This window comes from Marmota monax, unplaced genomic scaffold, assembly GCF_021218885.2.
Source record: "Marmota monax isolate L192 unplaced genomic scaffold, Marmota_monax_Labrador192_F-V1.1 WCK01_AAM20220418_F8-fsc00187, whole genome shotgun sequence".
Classification (NCBI taxonomy): Eukaryota; Metazoa; Chordata; class Mammalia; order Rodentia; family Sciuridae; genus Marmota; species Marmota monax.
Window position 1 is genome coordinate 3,398,269 of NW_026694837.1, and position 16,977 is coordinate 3,415,245.

Genomic DNA, 16,977 nt, shown 5'->3' on the forward strand with positions numbered 1-16,977 from the left:
TACTGATAAATAAATCAGGGGGACATATTTCAGTGGTAGAGCACATCTGGGTTCAGTCTTCATATCGTGCCCCACACACACATAAAGATATCACCACAGACTTTATCCTGTACCTTGGCTTATTATTTCTCTAACTAGGTTGAGTACTCTTTGAGAGTTGAGGATTTGATCATACTTTATTTTCTACAACACCTATTACAATGAGTTTCTGCAGGGACTTATTCAATGAGTGGTTGATTAGAAATCCAAGGCATATTAGTGTGTGCTAAGTAAGTCCACCAGAAAGAACAGTGCCATGAACTGAGCTGCTCACTACTTAACCAATAAATAAATGTAAAAGGACAACACAATGTTCAGAATCACTAGCCTGAAGGTCATTCTCACTCAGCATTTTGCCATGTGTCTTACTTTGTAAAGAGGCAAAACAGAAGGGTCACCAAAGTGTAAGACATCCATTAAATAGTAAATAAGTGACAAAGATAAATCAATATTTTGTAACCTCCCTTGTGTATGGATAAATGGTATTCTGTGATAACTGACAATATGAAGGGAAGGATTCAGGAAGTAGCTTACCCCTGCCAGTAGATGGTGCTAGGAGAAAATGCAAAGCCATCATTTTACCGGACTGACCCAGAGGAAAAGTCATTCACTAACTGCATTTGTGTTTATTGAGCATTGACTGTGTGTCTTAGCACTGGGGAGATAGAAGGTTTTTCCCCTCAAGAAGTTAATGAATGAATGTAGCATGGCTTCCCACAGCCTTAAGCACCTTACTCTTGGGGCTGGGATGTAGCTCCGTGGGACAGCACTCCTGTAACGTGTTCAAAGCCCTGAGTTAGATCCCCAGCACCACAAAACAAAAAATAAAGTCTTAACTCTTTTTAGTGTATCCTCATAGGCTTTGTTCTCTTCTAGCTACTTCAGTTGTTCATTGTTAGAGAATGGCTAAATAAATTGTGGAAGATGATGTAGTTGTTTTTTACCCTTTTGGCTTGCCAACATCCATTCTCATTTCCAACAGTATCCCATTCCTTTTGTGAAATGGTCTCTCTCTCTTATTGAGTACAATCTTGGCAGTGGTGGGGGATATCAAATCCAAATGTTTGTCCTCCCAATACTTAAGTTTTAGAGGGTCAGTGCAAGATTTTTAAAACTTTTTCACTTTCCCAGAGGACTGGGGTATGAGACTTCTCTGGGATTTTGAATCATTTTTTAAACATTTTTTATTTTTTGGAAGTAGTTGGAAACAATACCTTTATTTTATTTATTTTTATGTGGTGCTGAGGATTCAAACCCAGGGCCTCACATGTGCTAGACGAGTGCTCTACCACTGAGCCACAAATCCCAGCCCCAGATTTTGAATCTTGAGCAAAGTGATTATAGAACAAAGTAGGAGGTTCTGGGAAAGACTTTTTAAGGATTTCCACCTACCAGGACCTTTTGGTGTTTCTTCCATCTTCTTTTCAATCCTTATCCTCCCTATAAAATCCCTTATGCTAGTCACCAAAATTGGTTTCTGTTGCTTACAGCCAAAGAAACCTGACTATAATAGTCCCAGATAATTGGTTATAAAACTTGAGATACAGAATAGGGTAGAACAGAATCTTTCCAGGTTTTTTTGTTTTTATTTGTATGTAACACTTTTAGAACAAGATAAGTGGTGCCGATAGAAGTTATTTGTTATTTGGGGAAGTGGGAATTGAATCTAGAATGGAGGGGAAGCCATGTTTTTGTTGTATGCTTTTTGTTTATCACATATGAATGATAAAGCTTGTTGAGTAATTATATTCTTCAGATTTAGAAATCACTTGGCTATGTTTTTGTTTATTTTCTGCAGTACTTGGGTGGAACTCAGGGCTTCATGTATGTTAGACAAGCCTTCTACCACTAAGCCTCACTCCCAGTCCTTTTTAAAAACATTTGTTGTTGTTGTTGTAGATGGATGAAAAACTTTTTATTTATTTTTTAATGTGGTACTGCTGAAGATTGAACCCAGTGCCTCACACGTTAGGCAAGCACTCTGCCACTGAGCTATAGCCCCAGCCCCCATTCCCAGCCCTTTTTGAAAAAAAAAAATTTTTTTTGAGAAATCGCTAAATTGCCCAGGCTGACCTTGACTTGGGATTCTCCTGCTTTAGCCTCCAGAATAGCTGGGATTACAGGTGCACCTACCATACCCAGTGACGATGTTTTTAGACTTTTTTCCCCCCTTGTACTGGGAATTGAACCCAGAGGTGCTTTACTGAGCTACATCCCCAGTCTTTTTTATTTTTATTTTGAGACAGGGTCTCATTAACTTGCTGAGACTGGCCTCAAAACTCGCAATCCTTCTGCCTTAGCCTCCCCAGTTGCTGGAATTATAGGCATGTACCACCACACCCAGCGTTTTTACTCTTTAGGACAGTATTTTGTGGTTATTTAACTCCAGGGATTCGTTTCCTAATATCTCTGAGTAAATTATTTCAGTATTGCTGCATTTCTGGATTATTTGGAATCTTTTTTTTTTTTTTTTTAAACTTGAGATAGTTAAGCAATGCCTTCTCAAACAGGCAAAACTGCCACCCCTGACATACCCTAAATGGGGAGCCATCTGTAGGTTCCTTTCTGCCCCAATTTTCTTTCTTGGATTATAACTCTCCTTGCAGTCTTTTTTGTTTTTGATATGGGAATTCAACTCAGAGGCACTTAACCACTGAGATTCATCCCCAGTCCTTTTTATTTTTTGAGACAGGTTTTTTGCTAAGTTGAATAGGGCCTCCCCAAGTTGTTGAGGGTAGCCTTCAAAGTGCAGTCCTCCTGCCTCAGGGAGCAGCTCGTGGCATCTGCAGAGAGTGGCAAGGGGTTATTAGACAGAAGGAAGGAGAGATGAACAGATAAACCTGGAGTTGGGGAAGACAACGTGAACAACAGCTTTTGATCCTGATGAAAAACATGCTTAAGTGGAAAGAAAAGGGAGATAAGAGGTGAGGGCAGCAGTCTTTTGAGGGTTGAAGATAGATAAAGAAAATGAGCTTAAGAAATAGTGCATATCAGGAAGGACCAAAAGCCATACAGAAAACACCAAACCTTTTCTGAATTATTTCAGGGACAATGGAACGTTATTTCTTACCCATAAGTAGAGGGCCAGGATGAGTCTTCTTACTTTACGAGCAAAGAAACTTAGATTAAGAGTAACTTATAGAAAGGTGTATTTGATTATGTGTTAGATGAGGTACTGGAACCCATTCCTGCTGCACTTCCTGTCCCTTTAGTTGCACTGCTTTTCTCTGACCTTGAAAAGAAGTGATTTTCCCCCCAAGGATCTTGAACCTTCACAAGTGTTTTCAAAGGCCACGCCACACCAGCACATGCTCCAGAGGGATGCAGATCAGGGTTTCTCATAAAGGTCTTTCACCTGCAGCAATGTGGACAGGCTATTTATATTTACACAATTCAGTGTGTGTGTGTGTGTGTGAGTGTGAGTATGCACACGCAGGCGAGCACCATGCTAGGAATGGAACCCAGGGCCTCCTGCATGCTAGGCAAGTAAGAATCCACTTCATAATCTGAATGTGCTCCTACTATTTGTATGTATGCTGAATCAGATCTCTGTATTATTTAACATTATAATAACAAAAATCCATTCTTTTCATTCCTGTAGAAAGTATCATACTTTTTTCTCAGACATAACTCTGAAGAGCCAGGGCATGAAAATAGATGGCAGCTCTCTACCAAGTGACAGTTCAGAAGGAGTCTCAACATCCCATTTTCCTCTCTCCTGGACTCTAGGCAGTTCTCAAAAGTAACTTGTGTATTTGTTCTTCCCTATCAAGACTAGGGTTTCTTCTTTTTTTAATGTTTATTTATTTTTTTTTAGTTGTAGTTGGTCACACTATCTTTATTTCACTTATTTTTATGTGGTTCTGAGGATCGAACCCAGGGCCTCGCATGTGCTAGGCGAGCACTCTACCACTGAGCCACAATCCCAGACCCTAGACTATGGGTTCTTAACCACTGAACCATATCCCCAGCCCTTTTTATTTTTTGAGACAGGGTCTTGCAAAGTTGCTTAGGACCTCACTAAGTTGCTGAGGCTGGCTTTGAGCTTGTGGTCCTGCCTCTGCTTCCAGGGCCTCTGTCTGGGATTACAGGTGTGTACCACCATGCCTGGCAAGACTGTGGGCTCCTTGAGAGAAGAAATCACTCCTGTATTGTCCACCTATCCCAAAGTCTAGCACAGTGCTTGTCACAGAGTCAACTCCTCAGGAACGGTTTGGTAGTCTAGTCAATGCTGGATTCCAAGAGGTCTTCTCTATGCTGAAGAGGACACTTGAGGCTGAGTCAAGCCAGACCATACAGCCCAGGTCCTAGCCTCTTGAAGATAGCACAGCTAGTCTGAGCAATGCTGTTTCAGTGCCCCCAGCTATGGGGGTTTCTTTCTTTTCCCTTACATTTCCCCCAATAACCCACAGACTGCTTTTTCTGTGTCAGCTAGGCCCCCTTTCCTGGAACATGACCTCCTATACACAGGGCTGAGGGTTTTCATTGTTCTAAGAGAAGATGTCTGGTCTTTGCTCTGTGCATGCCCCGTGGGGAATGCAGAGACCCTGATTCTAACCCAGCAGCCAGGTAGTCCTTCCTTCTAACTCCATTTCTCGGGCATTTCCATTGCAAGCGGCCTGAACAGGGCAAGAAGTTCTGCTGGACAGACATTTATCCTTTGCAAGAAGAAAAGTGTGATCTCAGGGCAACACTGCAAATGACATCAAAGGATCCATTCGTCCACTGATATAATTATTTTAACTTCTATCAGTATTATGAGAATGACATCTAGTTTACATTAATTACTACAGAATCTTGATTTTTCAACCACTATTAGGGTAAGAGGAAGCAGTTAGACCATAAAGGAGTGCAAGTATAAATTCTGGATCTCAAAGAAAAAATTTCCTTCCTGAAACACATTTTACCCTCTGGAAGTTTCCCCAATAAACACTTTGGGTTGAGTCATACTTGTGAAGGTAGGAAGTCACAAATGGATCTCTTGGGGCTGATTTTACAGATGTGGTTACAGAGGTATTTCTCCATACATCTTGGTCAAATATGGGAATCCAAAGAGAAACATTAATTCTGGAATAAGTCTACATAAAATATTTTTCTTTATCCTTTAGCTTTCTTGTTATCTTTGTAGAAACAAAGATTGAAGAAAACTTCCTGCAGAATATGATTCACTTATGTAACTTTTCAAATGACCCCCATTTTCCCTTTCTTACTAAGGACCCAAGTGACGGGACTAGGGATGGAGGCCTCACACATTTGTGACTAAAATTCCTCACTGACCAACTTTGTTTCTTTCATTTGTCACTGTTTGGAAAGGCCAATCAAGTCAAATCCTGTCTCCTCAGCTGGTTAGATTACTTTTTTGGGAATGGTAATATTGAAATAGAACTCCCGTTGAATACTTACCCTTTTTTGGGTGGAAAGCATCCTTTCCTCTTTGCAAAATCAAGACAATCACAGTTGCACATTTTCCCAAATCTTTGGCTGTATTGCAATGGTTGTTTCATTTTGTAATCTCCAACTAAACATTTCCTAACCATGGATTAACAATATAGTTACTGACTGGTTTCTTTTAACAGTATTTATCCAACATAACAAAATAAACTGCAATTTGTTATACTTTTTTTTTTACAAAACATTTTATAAATATTTTTACAAAATGTATACAAAGCAATTTCAAGTGAGACATACTATACAAATGAAGGTATTTAAGCAAATAAAGCCACACCACACTGACAGCGAGTGACGCGTCCTCTTTAGGTCAAGTCAGTCTGTAAGGCCTCCCTAATCTAACAGAGTCTACTAAATTCTTCAGAGCTAAAATAGTTCTTTTTCGTAATTGCCAGTTTAAAATTTGCTTTATCTTTAGGCAGTACTTAAGGACACAGAAAATCAAATGCGTAATAACAAATTCACACTTTTTTCACAACAACAAACAGAAAGAAAAGAAAAGAAAATGATTTTTGTTACTGAGTACAAGTAGTTCTAAAACTTAACTTTGACTAATGAACCTGAACAACTGAATGTTGGCGTCCAAGGCTGAGCTCTCTTATCCTTCGTCAGAGGGGCTCGACATGCGAGTCATGACCCATGTGCACGTAACCTAATCACAGGAGTAAAATACATTTTGTAATCTTCATTTGTCATTATCTAGAATCTTTCCTCCATAAAAAGTAAACTTACATACAAGGACACAAAAATTTACAAGTTTCATTTTGGTAAATTAGGCTCTCCATTTGCTGACAAGTGTTAGGGCTTAAAAACCCTTGAAGATGGCATATAGAAAAGCTTGAAGTGGGATAGGAGGGCAGGAGAGGGCAGAAAGAGAGGTGACGAATGTACATGAAGCTTATCTCTTAAGAATTCCACTGATTCACAGTAATTAATGTAATTCATTAGCAGCCCACATGAAGGCTTCCAGGTATAAAGTTCCACAATGAGAAGAATTTGATCAGGAGGGACCATCTTGAATTAGGGGAGTGTGAGCCCTAACAGAAGAAGAGCCTGTGAAATCATGGGTTCAGGGTGGGCTGTTAACCCAGGGCTGCCCAAACAGAAAGGTCCAACTGGCAATACCAACTTATCTTTCTAACATGTTATAATACAGTAAGAAGGGGAAATCGCAACTTGGACATTGGCACAAATAAGGAAAAAATGGAAACCCTAGATGGCCCACATTTTCCTATTTCAATTGGCCAGGGCTTGGGGGTAGGGAGAAGGTACTTTGCTCTTATACAGACTGGGTATCTCATGGGATTTCTTTGTAAGGAGGGACAGAGGGGCAGGGAAGATATAGGTCTTCTGTTGCTGTGTACTGAATGATCAGAAGCCTTCTTTTCCATTGCAGGCCAATCTGGAAAAGAAATGCCCAACATGATGACAATGGGGATCATCCCCACTCTGGGAATATGTTAGAGTGGAGACCAATGGGTACATATCTATGGACAAGGAGATGAGCAGAGTAAGTAAGCAAGTGTGCATACACTGAAACCAAAATGACCTTGGATCCCAACAGCTCAGACACATGTGCATGCCCTGTGAGAGAAGAATGCATATAACCTACCAGTGTGTAGCCTTCCCATTGGTGGTTACAATGACATGGAAAATCAAAGAAACAACAGAAATGGGATGATCTGGGACAGCTATACAAGAAAGGAAAATGGGGAATGCTCCCTGAAAAGAAATATAAATAAATAAAGCAATAAGTCGTGTTCACTGATATGAACACAGGCCAAACACAAACTATGACAGGGCATATCCTTTGGCTCTCAAGTGGGAATCCTATGTCTCAGCTCTTTCCTTTCAGTGATGGGCTGGCTGGTTACCTTTGGTTTGTCTGTGTTTTGGTAATGATTGCTGACAGGAGTGACTACTGTTCTCAGACAACAAGAAGCAGAAACAAGGCCAAAGTCCCCTTAAAGTATGAACTGAAAAATTGCAACTTAGTTTTCAAATGAAAGTGCTTTTGATGCTTGGCTATTTGTTGTGGGAGAGGGTACACAGAGAGGTTAAATAAAACCAAACCCAGCAACAAACAAAACATACATTGTATGTTGACTATACCCAATTATAAAATGCAAAACTCTTTGTTTTTTTTTCATAGTTAACATATATATGCTTTTACATATATACATATTATAATCCTCATGGCTCTATCCCGGCCTCCCCTGTACACTGTGCCACTTAACTGGTTTCCATTTTCCTTTATTCAGCCTGGTGAAATTATTTCAAGTCATGCTATTACAACTAAGAACAGAGCATTCCCTAGATGAAATTTGACATGGATATGCTGAAAAGCATGAGGTTTTGCTCCAGGAGCATTGGAAAAGCACTTGAATGATCAACAGGGAAGCCCTGCAAATGCCCTGCTTATGTGCTACTGACTTCTGACACCAGGGCTGTAGAGTCCTTGGCAGAGCAGTCAGCAACTTACTGCTCAGAGAGGGCTGAGCGGGGAGGAACGAGGTGGTCTTCCCCGAACAATACCCCCGCAAAAAAACAAAACAAAACAGAAAAAACACTAATTTGGAGCTGCAGTGAGATATTCTTTAAAAAGTAGCTTCTATCAGTCCTGTTTGATTTTCTTTAATAAGTCTGTTCTTTTCAAATGACTTATGATTGTCAAAACTTTACTCAGGGTCAAGTGTACTGTGGGCTCATGGAGAGACAGTGTTAAAAAAAAAACAAAACAAACAAAAAATGACCATAAGCACTTTCATAACACTTGAAATGTGTAGGGCCTACCAGACTGCTCTCTAACAAGGATGAATTTTACTAAAGGATCTCCCTATAACCACGACAAGTATTGCTCTTAAACAAAGAACAGGACTGAGATTAAAAAGAATAACCTGTGATGAAAGACCAAGCAGGCTGGAGACAGGAGACCGTTTCCATTTGCTTTTGCCAGGAGAGAATGTAACTTGTCCGGGGCAAGGGCTGGGGGCTGGGGAGGGACTGCTGCTATTAACACTCTAGGATACTATTTACAGCTGCTTCTAAAATGGAGTCCGTTTCTACAACGCCTTCACTATGGTCCGGGATAAACTTTTCTAGGCAGTTTTCCTGCGAAGCCATTGGAGAAAAGTTGGGGAAATCTAATTCAACAGAGCCGCTAACCGTGGGGTCACTCTGCGGTTGCCGCCCAGCCTTCTTGAGTTCCAATATGTTCTTAAATGTTGTTTCTAAACTCTTGGTGAGCTGGAGATCTTGCTGGGGTTCACCTGACCCTTTCATGATGTCTGTGTGTAAAACTTCATTCTTTGGAGAATTCCTCCGAGTTTTGTCCTGGAAGGAATCGTTACATGACATCTCCAAGTGGGAGTCTACTAGGATACCGGAGAGTTTGTTCTCAGTACCATGATCTGGTCTGGACAAGGTTTTGCGGTGGCCTTCAGGGCCAGGAGAGCACTCACTGGTCTTCATGGGGTCTCTCCGGTTGCCTTTCTCTTCAGATGAGCTCCGGTATTGAACTAAGCCCACTTTGTCAAATTTCAGGGCTCTGCCGAGGCATTCCGTTTTTTTAGAAATGTTTCCCTCTGCAGAGACCACAATGTGATTAGGCACTAGATGAAATTGGTCATGATTCGTTGGTTCGGTCACGCTTGGTTTGGCTCGGTCTCTGCTTTGGGCCTTGGCTGCCAGATGTAGAGAACTGGTTGTTTTACTGCCATGCTGGTCATTCCTGCCAAACTGTGTCTCATGAGCAGCTTTATCAAGTTTGAAGGAACAACAGAAATCGGCCTGAAACCCCTCTGGAAATGGGGATGGAAAGAACATTAATGAGTGAGTGGAAGATCAAGGACTAGGTAGCCAACTCCAGTGGTCGGGTACTGAGGGCGACCCCGACTGTACCCCTCAGCCCCGCCCCACCCTGAGTCAGTGTTTCAGCACAATGTGGTACTGACAGGGCATCCTAAAAAGGTAACAAGGCTCTGAAGTCACAGATTCCATGAAAGAAGCCTAGCCTCTTTGAAAAGGCAGCTGCTTGAGACCAATGGGAAAATCTGATGGACAGAAAGCTCCATTAGATCCAGATTTCTTGGTGGCATTATTATTATTATTTCAAAGATATACGCATAATTTAATAGGATTTGTTTGTTTGTTTTTGTGGTGCTGGGGATTGAACTCAGGGCCTCACACATGCCAGGCTAGTGCTTTAAACTGAGTTATATTCCCCAGCCCCGTTGTTATCATCTTTTTACCATACTCAGGTATGGAGACCCAAGCCTGTTGTACACTAAGTATGCACTGTCCCCCTGAGCCAGCACCTCTCTTAATGTTTTAAATTAGCTTTCTGCTAATGAATGCTTTGAAACAGTCTGAAATCAGAAATTTGTTGTTGGTATCAGCTTGGTTTCTTCCTGATGGGGCTTTGTGAGGAAGGGGATGGACTTCAGTCCCTCTGATCACATGTGAGGGACCAATTACTTTGAAGATCACAAATGAATAGCCAACACACATCCAAAATGGTATCTGCTTAGAAGAACAGTGGGATGGGGAGGAACTGTGTCTGTGGGTGAGCACGGAACTGTGCAAGGCTGGAGAAGCCAGTGGGTGGCAAGACAAATGAGGACTTGGTGTGTCAACAGTACAGCTGGTGGTGGGAAGGAAACAAAAAGTGTTAACTCTGGAAGTAACGAAAGTGAAGTAGGGCTTTGATGACATCTACAAAACCACAAAGAGTATGTATACGATGAACATGAATTGTTCACTGAAGCCCAAAATATGAGATCCAGGGAATGTAGTTTGAAATCTAAAAAGTTGATTCTACCAACAAAGACAGGCTGTGCAGACACCACACAGGGGACAAGGAAACACAGTCCAGCACAAGTGGTGCTCATGACAGGGTCCTATGACAAAGTATGAGGGTTTATGAACAAGCCAAATTCACCAAAAGGCAATAGGAGACATCAGGTTCTAAGAAAAAGGGACAGAAATATATACTATATTATTCTTTTCCTTTTTGGCTCTTGCTAGGTTCATAATGTTTCTTTCAGACTTTCCCATTAGTATGAGTGTGAGGATCATATATTCTATTTGTAAAATATTCTTGAGTCACATCAAACCCAAGGCAGAACCTTAATATGAAAGTATCAGAAAGACATCAGTGGAATGAAAGCCACAGGAAGATAACAGTCTAACAGCAGGGGAAATGCATTATGCTAATGTCTTCAAATGTATTAAAAATTATTTTTGAAATGATAACATGATAAAACTTCAGATGTGTTAAATGAAAAAATATAGAATACAAAATAATATCTAGTATAAGACAAATGGTTATAACTATATATAAAGTATGCAAATGGGAACCAGAACTGGAAGAACAGCAAAGAACTAAAACATCTCTTTTATAGGTGGTATTATAAAGGTAAAATTTACATTCTGTGTATTATCACAGTGTTATTTGATTTAAAAATATTTAGCCTGTAGTCCTAGTTACTTGGGAGGCTGATATGGAAGGATTCCTTCAGCACAGAAGTTCAAGACTAGCCTAGGTAACATAGTGAGAGCCTGTCTCAAAAAACCAACCAAACAAAAACAAACAAAATTTTAGAAGTTAGAAAAAAATAAAGAGAACTCTTTCTTTTTTGATGCTGGCCTCCTGCATACCAAGCCTGAGTTTTACCACAGAGGTACATTCCCAGCCCAGAATTCATTACTATTCTTTTAAAAATTATTTTTAGTGGTATTGGGAATTGAACCCAAGACCTTGCATATGCTAGACAAGGAATCTACCACTGAGCTACATCGTCAACATCTTTGTTTTTAGTTTCTTTTCTTTATTTCTTTTTCTTTTTTTGGTACTGGAGATTAACCCAGGGGCGTTTTGCTGATGAACTACATCCTTTTGGTTTTATATTTTGAGAGAGGGTCTCACTAAGATGCTTAGGACCTCACTAAATGGCTAAGGCTGACCTTGAAATTGTGGTCCTCCTGTTTCAACCTCCTGAGTCACTGGGATAGTTTTTCATTTATTTTGAGACAGAGTCTGGCTAACTTGCTGAGGCTGGCCTTGAACTTGGGATCCTCTTGCCTCAACTGCCTAATATCTGGGATTAGAGGTTCGTGCTACTATGCCTGGCTCCAGACTCATTTTCAAAAGGCAGAATATGGAACAAATCTAATATGCATTCAATTAGCAGGGTGCAGTAATGCAGCCTGTAATCCCAGTGGCTCAGGAGGCTGAGGCAAGATGATTGCAAGTACCAGTCCAGCTTTGGCACCTTAGGGAGACTCTGTCTCAAAAATAAAACAAAAAAGGGGGATATAATTCAATGGTTAAGTACCCCTGGGTTCAATCACCAGTATCCAAAAAAAAAAAAAAAAAAAAGACTCATTTAACTAAATGTAGAATTCCAATCTGAATTCTGTAGAATAGAGACTTCTAAGAATATTCATATTTGGGGCTGAGGTTGTGGCTCAGTGGTAGAGCACTTGCCTAGCGCGTGTGAGGCGCTAGGTTCAATCCTCAGCACCACACAAAAATAAATAATAAAAAAATACAGGTATTAAAAAAAAAAAGAGGATTCATATGTCTCTCAGTTCTGTTTTTTTTTTTTCCTCCCCAGAATTCATACCTTCCGGACTTACCCAGAGGTCATCCACACAGATTCCCCAGACTCTTAGGTCCCTGGAGCATGGCAGTAACCCTCCCCTACTTGTACACCAACGTTTCTTACCAGGGTCTACAAGTGCCAGACGTTTGTCCCGGGATAGGGAAGCTCTTTCCTCCTGGTTGAACATTCTATCAATCATCACCATTTCAGCAGAGGGATTGATCCGCTGAAAATTAGATAAGTCAGTCATTTTAGAGGCCTTTTATGAAGTGCAAACAACTCACTGCATCTTTGGAACAAATGAAACAATCAGAAATGAGAATTTTGTGTTTAGGTTCTGGTCATGCCCTGGTCACATAGGATGAATTTTTTTTTAACACTGAATTTTTTTGTTACCAGCGATTGAACCCAGGGGCACTTAACCACTGAGCCACATCCCCAGCCCTTTTCTTGATTTTTAAATTTTGAGTCAGGATCTCACTAAGTTGCTTAGAGCCTCACTAAATTGTTTAGAGCCTCACTAAGTTGCTGAGGCTGGCTTTGAACTTTCGATCCTCCTGCCTCAGCCACTGGGATTACAGGCATGTGCCACTGTGCCCAGCTAGAACTGATTTTTTTTTTTTTTTTTTTAAGGAAAGGTAATTGACACACTGGTACAAAATTCAAAAGATGCTACAGGGCATATAAAAAATAATCCTTCCTTCTTTGTTTCCCCTGCATACCCACCACAACCAAGTACCTCTCCCTGGAAATATCAACTGCCCAGCAGTTTAAAATATTCTTCTAGGCTGGACATGGTGGTGCATGCCTGTAATCCCAGCAGCTTGGGAGGCTGAGACAGGAGAATCACAAGTTCAAAGCCAGCCTTAGCAATGGCAAGGTGCTAAGCAACTCAGTGACGCCCTGTCTCCAAATAAATACAAAACAGGGCTGGGGATGTGGCTCAGTGGTTGAGTGCCCCTGAGTTCAATCCCCAGTGCCAAAAATCAAAAACAAAAAAAACCAAATTCCATAGAACACATTTAAAAATAAAAATATTCTTCCAGATATAGTTCAGGCACACACAGCATATATTTATTTTTGCACCAAATGATAGCAATGCTGTTCTGTACCTTTCTTTTCTTACTCTAACTTAATAATGTGTCTTAGAAATCTCATTAGAATGACCTTTTACTTTATATTGTTATGCTTTGTGTTTTTATGAAGGCTTTCCTTTTTATTAAGGCTTTGGATATTCAAAATCAAATCTTAACATATTTTGGCATAAATAAGATAATTAAACCAAATAAGTATTCCCTTTCTCACAAATTATAGAGCTGGTGGCATATATATATATATATATACATATTTTTTTTTTAGTTGTCAATGGACTTTTATTTATTTATATGCGGCGCTGAAGATCGAACCCAGTGCTTCACACATGTTACCTCACACTCTACCACTGAGCTACAACTCCAGCCCTAGAGCTACTCTTTTTGATGTGTCAAAGAGTTTTTATTTCAGAAATGGTTGTCAATGAGAACAACTATTTCAGACATTGGTAGTACAATGTTTTTTGGCAGGTCTGGCTAGGTTGCCCAGGCTGGCCTTGAACTTGGGATACTCCTACCTCAGCCTCCCCAGTAGTGGGATTATAGGTTACCATGGCAGTAACCCTCCCTTACTTGTACACCAGTATTTCTTTCTTTTTTTTTTTTAATATTTATTTTTTAGTTATCGGCAGACACAACATCTTTGTCTGTATGTGGTGCTGAGGATTGAACCCGGGCCACACGCATGCCAGGCGAGCGCGCTACTGCTTGAGCCACATCCCCAGCCCGTACACCAATATTTCTTACCAAGGCCTACAAGTGCCAGACATTTGCCCCATTTGACCCTGGGCTCCTAAATGTCTTATTCCTTTCTCTAATTAACTGGTGCTTCATAACTAAATTTAAAAGTTTCCATTTGGGGTATGAAAATATTCTGGAATTAGATAGTGGTGATGGTTGCACAACTTTGTGAATATACTGAAATCTATCAAGTGTACACTTTAAATTAAAATATGAACTTTGTGGCATGTTACTGATCTCTTAAAAACAAAACCAGGGATGGGGCTGTGTCTCAGTGGTAGAGCGCTTGCCTAGCATGCATGAGGCATTGGGTTTGATCCCCGCACCACATAAAAATAAACAAAATAAAGGTAGTAAAAAAAATTAAAACAAAACTAATTTTAATATCTTGTCATCAGCTAATCTTTCCAAATGTTATTCTGAACAATTGTCACTACAGGTGCCTCTAGTCCTCCTCCTACATCTCTGGATTGGTGAAAGGCAGTGGACAGCAGCAGAGTGTGGACAGCAGCAGAGTAGGAACTGCTCTGAAACAGTCCTGGTCTGTGCCTGAGCTCTGCTCATGACTGTTTTTTTTTTTTTTTTTTTGTACTGGGAATTGAACCCAGGATGCTTAACCTCTAAGCCACATCCCCAAGCCCCGCTTTTTAAAAAATATTTTGAGACAAGGTCTTGCTAAGCTGCTTAGGGCCTTGCTAAGTTGCTGAGGCTGGCTTTGAACTCATGATCCTCCTGCCTCAGCCCCCAGAGTTGCTGGGATTACAGGCATATGCCACTGCGCCCAGCTTTTGCTCATGATTCTGCAAACTTACTATCTATGTGATCTTGGGGGAGTTACTTTACCAAAGCTGTATTTCTGGTAATTAAACAAATTAATTTTTAACTGATACATAAATAAAAATCATATGTTAATTGAAATCTATGTGATGTCTTAATATATACATACATTGTGTGATCACATTAAATATTATCTCTTTAAACATTTATCTCTTCTTTATGGTGAAAATACTCAAAAATCCTTTATTCTCGATTTTCTTCCCTCTTTTTGTGGCACTGGAGACTGAACCCAGGGGCACTAAACTTCACATACCAGCCCTAATTATTTATTATTTAGAGACAGGTCTTACTAAAATGCCTCAGTCTTCAAGGTAGCTGGATCATAGGTGTGTGCCACTGCACACCGCTCTTTTAGCTTTGTGAGATATATAGCATATAATCACTCTTAGTCACCCTACTGTACAGCAGCACACTAGAATTTCATACTCTTAATTGCAACTTAGAACCCATCTATCAACCTCTTCCCTGTCTTCTTCCCCACTATTCTCACTAGCCTCTGGTATCTACCATTCTACTCTCAACTTAGCTGAGATCAACTTAGATTCCACATATGAGTGGGACCATGCAGTACTTGTTTTTCTGTGCATGACTTATTTCACTTAACATAATGACTCCTTATTTGTTAAACAAGAAAATGGTACTGATCCACCATGTATAGTTCAGCAAATATTGGATGTTGTCATTTGTATTAATGGGTAAATGTGAATTTTTCTACAATCTTAAATACCTGTGTTTTTTAAACTATGTTTTGAAAATGTAATTCCTTGAACATTTTCTCTCTGATTTAGTAGCTGTGACCTGTGGAGCTGTAAAAACAAATGTGCTTGGTAGCACAACTTTTACCATGGCGTCTTCTAGGAGCAGGCATCTGTATTTGTTAAGCATAGCTTGGGTCCTCTTTAGGAGCTGAGTGGCAACTGTTTCAAATTCACTGTCCACTTTAAAAAGAGAGAAAAAAAGAGAGAGAGAGAGAGAGAGAGAGAGGAAATGAGAGAGAGAGAGAGAGAAAGGAAATAGTAAGAGGGTGTAATTCAACCACTAGGTCTTTTTTTTTTTTTTTTTAATGGTACTGGGGATTGAATTCAGGGGCACTCTACCACTGAGCTGCACACCCATAACTTTTTATTTTTTATTTATTTTTAATTTTTTGTTTCATTTTTAAATTTTGAGACAGGGTCTTGCAAGTTACCCCAGCTGGCCTTAAACTTGTGATCCTCCTGCCTCAGCCACCCAAGTGGGATTATAGGCATGTACCACTGCACCTGCCACCACTCAGTCTTTATTTCACTTATTTTTTGGGCAGTGCTGAAGATAGAACCTAGGGCCTCACACATACTAGGCAAATGCTCTACCACTGAACTACATCCCAGGCCCTAAGACTTTTATTTCTTAAGACCAAAATACACTACTCTTCCATTATTCAAACAGTGCATGTCTGTGGCAATCTTTCCTTAGATTAACTTTTCCTTGATAAGCATCATGCTTCTGTACTGTTTTCCCTCACTGTTGATGTGGTCATGGAAACTCATGTTAATATAGCTTATTTCAACTTTAATTAGGAAACCAAAACAAAATACCTTTAAATATCACCTACAAATAAAACCACATAAGAGACCAGGAACAAATATCAGTGAACAGATAATGATCTGCTGGTTTAGATGACCTAAACCTGCACTCCTTTCCAACAGTGGGTAAAACTAAAACAGTAGGAATGATGAAATCCAGCTGTCTGTGCTGGGCAGACCAGGTTAATACAAAGATACAATCTATTCCATGACACATTGCAGGTATGGTCTCTGTAGGTCTGTTCTTTTATCTTTCAGTCTCCAAAGGCTTTACATTTCCTAATTTACCCTTCTTCTCAGAGTCATCTCTGTTTAATGCTGGATCTTTATCCTATTCCCTAGATCTCCCAGGGAAGCACTCAGTGGACTGACAGAGGTCACTGTACTCTGCTATCAGAGATCCCACCAGGAAGAGCAAAACTTGTGGCAGTTGAAGAAGAAACTAGAGTGGTAGAGGACAAGTCAGGGCTTGGCAGTGGGGGTGGGAAGGAGGGATAGAACTAAGTCACAACTGGGAGAGGCAGCAGGGCCAGGCAACAAAATGGGCTGAGTTCTAGGTTGGGAGAATGGGCCCTGATCCTTAACATTTTTGTCAAGTTTCCTGAAGTTTGGCCAATGCTCTAGAGTCACTGTGGGACCTTAGGGAATGCT

General features: G+C 40.3%; 1 protein-coding gene across 6 annotated transcripts in view; it reads right to left on the reverse strand.

Annotated features, from left to right (window-relative positions):
* Positions 1-5,503: 5,503 nt before the first annotated feature.
* The window catches only part of Bicral (BICRA like chromatin remodeling complex associated protein), a 76,275-nt gene continuing 64,801 nt past the window's right edge, over positions 5,504-16,977 (reverse strand). For all 6 annotated transcript variants that reach the window (XM_046426243.2, XM_046426246.2, XM_058573199.1 and 3 more), the window contains 3 exons: positions 15,605-15,699; positions 12,216-12,318; positions 5,504-9,287 (listed from right to left, as the gene is read on the reverse strand). In XM_046426243.2, the coding sequence (XP_046282199.1) occupies positions 8,500-9,287; positions 12,216-12,318; positions 15,605-15,699 (986 nt within the window). In that variant the 3' untranslated portion in view covers positions 5,504-8,499. The remainder of the gene's footprint in view (positions 9,288-12,215; positions 12,319-15,604; positions 15,700-16,977) is intronic.